General features: G+C 42.2%; 1 protein-coding gene across 1 annotated transcript; it reads right to left on the bottom strand.

Annotated features, from left to right (window-relative positions):
• Positions 1-3,708: 3,708 nt before the first annotated feature.
• Positions 3,709-9,208, bottom strand: tmem144b (transmembrane protein 144b). Its single transcript, XM_040172603.2, has 12 exons — positions 9,019-9,208; positions 8,731-8,898; positions 8,506-8,628; positions 8,012-8,111; positions 7,351-7,428; positions 7,180-7,258; positions 6,925-7,004; positions 6,324-6,442; positions 6,009-6,128; positions 5,519-5,616; positions 3,972-4,025; positions 3,709-3,813 (listed from the first exon to the last, which is right to left on the bottom strand). The coding sequence occupies exons 1-12, from the start codon at positions 9,107-9,109 to the stop codon at positions 3,730-3,732; spliced, it is 1,194 nt and encodes a 397-aa protein (XP_040028537.2). The 5' UTR covers positions 9,110-9,208; the 3' UTR covers positions 3,709-3,729.
• Between the last annotated feature and the right edge of the window lie 467 nt (positions 9,209-9,675).

Below are 9,675 nucleotides of genomic sequence, written 5' to 3'. Positions count from 1 at the left end.
CATACGTTTTTATGCTGTATATTAAACGGCGACAGTAACCACACATTCAGGTGTGATGTCTTGTCTTTTGTCCAAATCTTTAGTGAATTGATCATAATGATGCCAATGAAAGCCATCTGCAAATATATCAGAAGACCAAAGACAACAAATCAATAACCAAATGAACATGAGGGAAATCCCAATAAAAAAGTTGGGTAATGATCTTTGGGCTCATTTGGAGTCGTTTCATACTCGTGTGACCGCCGGGCTTAAATAATGTAAACTTTAAAACTCTGAAGCAGAATTGTGACAGGAATCATTTGGGGAAAATACTGCTACTTAATGTCTTTGATCTTATTAAAAAAAACATCTAATAGCACAATTTACCCAAATAGAGCTCTAAGGGAATTGATAAAAATGTGAGCTTTAACACTAACATTGCACTTCATAATTCTAATTACTAAAACATTATCTTTAGTCGTGCAGATTTGACTCGACGTGGATTCACAAACGAACATCTTACCCCAAAGGGAAATGTTCCCCCTTAAGACCTTCTGTCGGCGCTCAGGAAGCAAACAAGAGACCGGAGTTATTAGAGAAACGGAGGGAGAGAGAGCAGGAGATGAGGGGAGAGAATTATGGCATCGGCTTTAATGGAACCCTGCGCACACAGGCTGCTTCCGCCGCGATGCCCCCAGGAGACATTTAGTACGAATGTGAAGCCATGTGGACACCTGAAAGGACGGGCTGTGTTCTCCCATGAAATAAACTGTACATGATTTAAGGGCTGCAGAATCAGGGAAGTCCTAATATAGTAAATTAAAAGTCGGGGATATTTCCACAACCTGAAACAAGCTGTTAAAATAAGATTCTGAAGCCATTAGTAGATCAGCATCTGCATTAGTCCTGTAAACGATACCCTCCTTGAAGCTGCTCCACACGCTGCGATGTGTGGTTGAACAGTACTTTCCCTTAACAAGCCATCGGTGTCCCATTGAGGTGAAACTGAATCTTCAATGTGCTCGTACAGCGTGACAGTCAGCCTCCTAGTGATGTGACAACACATCCACTGAGGTGTCACCACTAGTGCTGGAAAGCTTTATTACGCTGAAGATGTAGTAACCGTTCCCCTACAGAGAGTTTTTAAGGACAATAACTGATGACGTAGTACAATGACCAGAGTGAGAGCCCTGAATCCAGTTAAAAACATTAGAAAAGGAGACACGGAGCTCAGACCCCCGTGAGGCAGATTTCAAGTGATTCCCTAAATAAATCATGGCCTGTAAAACACTCTCAAAAACCAACAAAGACATATTAATGGGCAAGATGTATCGTACAACTAAAATGAAGAATAAATGGTGATGTACTTAGCCGTTGAGTTAAATATTACCAGAGGAGCAGAGTCCCCCCACCAGAATCTTTATTGAACACCATTCAATAACCTTAAATACGAAGGAACACTGCCACTTCAAAGTAATGCTGCTCGTGAAGGAAACCCCCCTTTGACATGACACGGCTCTCCAGCTGGAGTTGGATTGCATGGAGTCTTCCCATTCATCATCTGAGCAGAGCCTCGCGTGAGCGATTTTGCTCAATCAAAACCGTCGGCCTTTGACAGGTAGCCGCGCTTGCTCGGGGATTGAGGACCATGAAGTTTCCCTGAGTGACATCGATGGGGCTCCGTGTCTGATGAATCACTGCTGCTCGTTGCTGTGGTGAATTTATTTACGCAGTCGACGTTTAACCCAACGCACCCATCCATAGATCTCTGCACGTGTTTCCCAACGTGAGCTATGAATTAGGAATCGGACCATCCATAACCGCTTGTTGAAGCGTCTTCCTACACAAGCTGTTATCAGTGGGCCTGATTCTCCCATTAATCTTTACAATCAGCTGATGCAAACATAAGACCATTGCGGAGTTGTGTCACAGCATCAGCTGGCACATCTTCCCATCTCTTCATCTATTCATCTGTGCTGTAACAACTATTTATGGACAATCGTCCATCAACTGACTGATGAGGATGATTCACCTCATCATTTATCATCTGTACTCGGTCCGGCTTCTGTGACGCCAGCTGTCGATCACAGCAGTATGTGACACGTTTTGCATTTCTTTTGACTCCTGGCTGGATTTTCTTGGAGTATTGTGTTCAACAGCCAGATTCAGTTTTACTCAGATTGTTGGGTCATTTTTAATTAAATGATATTAGTGCAACACTTTGGGACTCGGGTGACTAATGTAATGTCAAGATAAGTCACTGAGAGTATTAAGTTACTATGGCCCCAGAATGTATTTTTTACCATAAATAAAACATTTCTACTCTCATTCAAGTGGTAAAACTCAACCGCATATGTAAGGAAAAGGTTTTGGGTCAAATCATTTAAATGAATAGAAAACAGCCCTTTCCTTCAATCTAGCAATCAAGTTGGCCTCTCATATTACTTTCATGCTGCAAAGCTGGAACAGATCTAAAGTTGATCTCAAACGGGATGGACAAAGAGAAAGGAGCAGCGCTTCTTCCAGACGCCGCAGTCTGTGGAAACCTGTCCATCTCTCGTCACTGTGACCCGGCTACTGAAGCGTAAATGCCAAAAAAAAAAAAAATGTCCAAGAAAAGGTTACTTCCTGATAAATCCATGTTAGAAAAGGGTTCCAGTCTCCACTTACCTGTAAAGCGTATTCACATTAAACATTTGTTTTACTAAACATGCAGGCTCATTACTTACATTGTCATCAAGTTGTGATGTTGATCCACTTCAGCCAATTCAAGCCACAAGGCCAAAAAATAAAAACAATCTCTGCGTTGTCTTGACATTAAGACCCCAATGGTTTTGTGTGGAGTTTCTGTTGATTTAATTAGCAGAGTAAATGACTACCAGTGTGCTGATGCCTATGTAATGACTAAGAGCATGATTTTCCTTGGAGCAATTCATTCATAGGGAACGTGGCTATGCATCCCCGATGGTTTGCCTCTTAAGGATTCTGGTCCTCAGTGCAGCCTGAGCGGTTTGCACGGTTATTAATGAATATTCTAACTTCTTGTGTACATGCAGACCAGAAAACGTAATCCAGTTTGCGTCGAGCGTGCTATTAATAACCACAAGTCATTGTCAAATTTTTATCTGTAATATGTAGCCACTTTTAATTGATTACCTCATTAAAAGCCAGCCCATTACCTCCCATGTGATTTAATTATCCCTATATATTTACTCAGAGGACGCTTTTCAACCCTGATATCGTCTTTGTTCCCCCATGTGTGAAAGCTAAAAGCAATCAAGCGCACTGCTTTCCTGTGACAACACTGCAGAATGATCCTAATGGGGAGACGGAACGAGTGAAGCCAGATCTATACATGACGCCAATCAATTCAAGTCTATGCTTTTGAGCATCGAGTCATTAGTAATGCTGTCCAACAAAAATAACCCCCATGTGGTGAGAAATACGAAGCATCTTAGTAAGACCGACTAGATATTATTGGTTCGTGATCAATCAGGTAAAAAAATGCTTGAGTGTGCATTTGAGTAGCAACTTAAATTGTATAAAGAGGCCATGTAATTTCAACCACAAAGACAAACTTCCCCTTTGTACCAAACAGATTTCGTAAAGCGGATTCCTGAAAGTCACGTTAGCTCAGAGTGGCACACTGGTCTATTCCAACGGTGGATATTACATCTTTAGCCAATCCATGTGTGCATGGATGAGAGAGATTTCACGAGGACTAGTTGGTTTCACGAGTCTTCGGCTTTATTAGAACTTTGACAGGACAGTCAGCAGGGAGCCGGCCAGCACCGCACAGAAGGCCACGGTGAAGATTAAACCGTTGAGCAGCCCCTGAGAGGAAAAGACAAGCTCAATGGACAGACGGGTTATTCTTCAGTCAAAGCACCCAGTTTCTCCCCCCCAATTTCCTCCAGCAACCGTTTACCAAACAAGCGCAGCATCTATTGGAGCTCATTCACAAAGCCTAAGGAGATCGAGACGGCACTTACCTTAATCTCTTTGAACACCAAGGTGCCCCACAGAGCTGAAACCAGACCGTATCCCTACACAGTAAAGAAACAAATATTTGCGCACAAAGCAAGGATTTTTAGTAATAACATTCATACATAGACGACATACTAAAATCCATTTATTGGTTAAATAATTAGGTATGAAAGTACAGCAAGGTTTGGCAATCGCTGTGAGAGCAGGTGAAACGGGTTTTTAAATCGCAGACTCTAAATCCAGTCTCTTCTAAAAACGTTTTTTGGTCCAGCCTCCAACAAGCTGCTGTATTCTGATAAATTGAGCAATACATTCACATGCCCAGTTGCACTTTATCAAAGCCAAAAGTAGATTTTACGCTTCCCATTTTGTATCCAGAGCGACGAACTGGAACGTGCTGAAGAGGAAGTTCCCCATGGAGAAAACTCACATCCATCCAGCTGTCAATCTGGATGAACACAACTGTGCATTCTGTTAATTAAGAATCCGTCTATGTTGCTTTAACAGGCGAGGATAGTGTCATCTTTCCATAAGCTTATGTTGGAATGCATTTAAATTTGGCCCGTTTTAAAATGCAACCGCATTTGCATTTTGTGGAGGATTAGAACAAGGCGACAACCCCCAAAGCTTTGTTAGCAGAAATGCTCATTAGATGGAATGACTTAGTTTTTTTTATATTTTGGAAAATGCGTTAATGTCGACAAATAGATTGAGGGGATAAGGGATGCAGGACGGCATTCGTTTGACCAAAGAAACAGTAAACAAGTTTATCTGGTGAACAAAGTCTGGCTAACGCGCAATTAAAACGGTATCTTGAGTGGCAGCAGAATCTACTTTATGTGCACTGGTAGTTTTAATTGCTGGTCAACATCGTTTCAATTAAGTTTAATGAGTCACCGTTCCCCTGCAGCCCATCAGGGCCATGCTTAGCTGGCAGCTGCAAACATCGGCAGAGCAGCAGGATGAATTGGTCAGTTCAGCAAAGCGCGATTCCTCTGAGAAATGACAACAGTCTCTACAGAAAAGCTTATGGAGTGTTGGAATAACCAATTCCATTTCTCATAAAAGCATCACCACAAATGGAATGCTTTCCGTGTGGATACAATGGAGAAAGGCACTGGTCAAGGGAAAATTGACCAAAATAAGAGGACGGTTGAATTGTTGAATCATTTTTTATCTGGAGGCAGTTTTAAAGCTAGGCGTCATTGGACAGTTTGTTTGCAGAAAGCCACATGGGAAGCAGTGACGGCACACTGTGGAAATGAGTCCTTTGAAAACATTTGCCAGTTAATGGGATATATCGCCTGTCAAAACTCCTCGGGAAGCCAGTCACGAGAAGAGGCGTCTGTCATTAAATACTGTATAACTGATGTTCTCGCAACATCTAAAACGACTTTCATTGCGGTTTTGATTGATGTGTCGAGTCGCACTCGCGTTAAGCTCCCCCCCGACTTACCGAACACAAACACATTAGCATTCACCTTCTCAAACGCTCAGTGCAAGCGGTGATAAATGTGCAGTATTAAGATTTCACAGCTCATGACATACTTACTGCTCGGACAACAGGAAAGGTAATGACCGCACTCATGTAGTTACTGGCCAGGAACCAACAGTATGTGGCTAATGACCACATCAGTCCAGATAATAGACCTGAAGAGCAGACATGGGTTTAAATGTCAAGTACAATGCACAGCAGATAAACAAAAAACAGGCACATACAAATCAGATGAAGTAACCAAAGTAAAATGTAGATTTTCCTCAAATGCATGCCAGCTTTTGGGCTAGAGTCAACATGTTTACTGATGATCTAACCATCCCCATGGTGTAACCCCCCCCCCTCCTTGTTAGGGGGTTACTTTCTGCATTGATCTTAGTTGATTCCAATCCCCCGATTGGGAACCATTAGTACGACTCAGTGGAGAGTTGCTCAGGATGCAGTGACTCCCCTCAGGGTAAAACCGGAAAACATTTTATTAAAAAGCTGCGCAGACGCCGAACTGAAGGAGTCTTATGTAGCATGAATATGATGAAGTGTGGGTTACCTGGTAGGATGACTCGGGAGTAGACCCTGGGCCTGTTATTCATGACAGCACAATAGATGGCAAAGTACACCGTGCTCGCAACAAAAATGCCAGAGCACTGCGCATGAATATAGTCGAGGTCTGTGAAGAAGTTGAAATAAGAATTTGTAGCTTCGTGCTTATCCCGCTACTTTTATGAAACGACTAAAAAAAATTAATTAAAAAAGTCAATATCTTCCCATTGCAGTTTAGAGGTCAATGCTCACAGTCAACGTTAAAGCTAGAATAAAAACCTTATTAAAAAGTGAGGTCAGTCATGGAACCCTCACAACTTACCATAGTCGCTGGCTCCATGGAACATGCTGTCCCCGCACGAGGAATGGCTCTTAATGTAAAGGATGGGCGCAAAGGAGGAACCGAACATCAGGCCCGCCATCACAGCCAGCAGGCAGCCGCTGAGCGACACAGAGGACGGATTATAAAACTCCAGACGCATCGTTGAATTTCACCAAGGCATACCAAATCGGTTTAGAACATGTACACACCTATTAAATGTGTAGCAAACTATTTAAACGTCAATGACAGTGCTTAATTACTACACCACTCATAACCTTTTTAAAAAAAATAAATAAACTGCCTTCATTTAATGAGTTTTACTTACTTTTTACTTATTGATCCCTTCATGAGAGTCAATAGCGTTAGAAGGCTAACTGTACATTAACTCAAAAAGACAGAAAAGCTAAGAGACAAATCCCGCTACACATTTCAATCCAACGCCACTGTAGAAACTAAGGCCTCTGATAAAAGCCATCATTTAATATTCTAGTCGTGTTCCTATGCAGAACATTTCGATTGATGACTAATCCATATTTCATAAAACTTGTGTGCGTGTAGCTTGCAAGACCAATAAATCTGACTTTTAATGAGTTAAGCTCACATGAAGCGTCTGGTTCTCAGTCCGACGACGTCCATCCAGAACTCTGAGGAACTTTGACCATAGCTGCAGGAATTTGATCTCTGCAAGGAAAGGAAATACAAAGTTATGTTGTCCATTAAAGCAACGGCAGCATTAGAAGAAAACAAATAAACAAAAAAAAAAAAAAGTGGCCGGAATTGATTGTCCTTTGGAGAAAATTGCCAATTCACGTTGGTTTGAGTGAAGTCAGCAATGACAAAAATGGTCTGTACTCACTCTGTCAAGAAGCAATGGAATCGATTCAGAGTTGGGATGCAGCGCCACGTCCGCCTTCACAAAGAAGAACAGCAGACCACTGGAACAAACAAAGAGCTAATCGCTCATCCAAAATAGAACTCAAAATCAGACACAATCACCTTTCTGAAGAAGGAAGATTGCAGCGTTTACCTGAACAGACACAAGCCAGCTCCACAATAATTTAACATCGGCCTGGGAACATCGTCAGGACTTCCAAACCAGCCAAACCTGTGAAAGACGATCAGTTTCTTGTGAATATATTGACGTATTCAAATGATCCCGTGATTGAGATCTCAAAGCAAAGTAATTTGTTCAAAATAAAAACCGCAAAAATCTTTACTACATCCGAACAGAACAGCGTTTGTGGAGAAATCATGCTCGTCGTCACCTCTTACAACTACTCGTGTGATCAACTACTGATATTCGCAAAATCGTACTGCACATGAAGACCAAAGAGTCCACCTACCCGTGAACTCTGATCAAACAGCAAAACTAAGCAGAGCTGCTAAACTCTGAATCAATAGTCTGTGGGTGCGTTTACGCTTTTTGCCTTGAAATGAGGCCGTGCCGTTTAACCGTGAAATTAAAAAGTTTATATTCAGCTAAGCTGCACCCTGGCCGCATGGAAAAAGGAGCCTTCTGTTTGATCCGTTCACAGGATCACAAGCTAATTGACAGCTGCGTTGAGACTCCTCATCTGGAAGTATCACCACAATCTCCTCGTTAAAGGTTAGTTATCTTTGCATACAAATACCCACAAAAGGGAAACTTCTCCATTCTGGATTAAGGAGCGTAGGTTAATCTGACTCACCTGGAACTGGCCCATCCGATCAGCAAACTTGAAGAGCCCCAAAGCACGCTGCCAAGGCCGAGGCCAATTGCTTTGACAACTGGAACAGCCGCTATGTTCCCTGTCAATGCCATGGGAGAAAAAGTTAACATGTACGTCTCAAAGATATGATGACAAGGTCAATAGAATCAGCAGCGGCAAAGACAGGTTCTCGGCATATTTGATCCACGTTACAGTTGAATATACGGTTCAGCAATGTATCCACCGGATAAAATTGTAAGAGTTGTACAAAAGGAAGAGTCGGAAGATCGGCATCCCACAGGAACGGCATGAACACATTGGTTTAAGATGGATTTTTAATTAAGAGGTTCTACGGCAGATGGAGTGTAGACGTCTCAAAGTCCATCGGCTGGCGTCAGGCATCCACACGTGGAGAATTGCTCCAATGAGACTGACCTACGTCAGAAAACAGCACAGACAATTTGGGTTTGGTGTTCTGCTTCATGAGAAATTACCTGTGGCCCAGATGGCACCTCCAACCATCACAAAAGGGTAAAATTTGGGCGACTGAAGTATCAAGTCTGCAACCATAGATACGACCCATATTGATGCGCAGTACACCCACTGAAAGAACATACCTGGAACAACACAGACACCTTATCACAAAAGGCCAAGAAAACACCACCAGGTCACAAGGTCAACATCTATATAAATATACTTTAAGAGTGCTGTAGGATTACCATCGCCTGTCTCTATTCTTTTTATTGGAACCAAGTTGCTTCCGTACAACAGTGACGCAACCACATTGGCAGCAATTCCGTAGCCCAGATTAGTCATGTTGGTGGAGTTGATGCGGAACTCAAATGTTTCCAAGTCGCCAACACCGGCATTTTCACCCAGTTTCACACCTGGAAAATTTAAAAGCAAAACAAAAAAATTCCAGTGTTGTTGGTTTTGGCTAACACACCAGCTGCAGTGTGTTAGCTTCCCACTCACACACACACACACACACCCAAATGATCCCCTACCTTCATCAGCAGAAGGTTCAGCGCGATGGCAGCTCACCACCAGCAGCGTGGTAACAAATAAAAGCAGAGGTGGGCATTTTGCGTCATGCATATTAAAATAAATGTTTGTTTTGTGCAAGGTGGCTGGTGCACAGTGTTAAAAGCAGCTCCAGGGTGTCAGCAGTGGGGGGGGGGGGGAGTGACACTCGGCCAGGTGCCGCCAATTATCCAATCACTCAATCTGACGCGTAACGCTGCAGTGGAGACAGGATAACCGGGAGCGGGAGTCATGGAAATGCATCAGAGGTTGTGGGTCTAATGAGGGTATAATATTAAATGTGATGAGATGCTGAAAAATTCCAACATGTATTTTAGATAAATATAAAAATAAGTAATAATCCCAATATATAGTAAATATTTATAATATATAAAATAGTGGAAGGCGGCTATGTGCATTAAGTACTGTTCTAAAGAGGAATTTTAAGAAACTTGCATAATGCTTAATTTTGCTTAATTTGAAGTAGAGATTAAAATGTAGATCTAACCTGCAGCACATACAGAACAAGGCTTTATTTTACCAACCTCACATTAACGCATCAACATGTATAGTCCACTCATATGACGTAGGCTACATATTATGTCTGTGTAATTGGACATTCTGCATACTGTTAATTAAAT

This window comes from Gasterosteus aculeatus, chromosome 4, assembly GCF_964276395.1.
Source record: "Gasterosteus aculeatus chromosome 4, fGasAcu3.hap1.1, whole genome shotgun sequence".
Classification (NCBI taxonomy): Eukaryota; Metazoa; Chordata; class Actinopteri; order Perciformes; family Gasterosteidae; genus Gasterosteus; species Gasterosteus aculeatus.
Note: the sequence above shows the minus strand (reverse complement) of the source record. Positions and strands in the feature narration are given on the sequence as shown.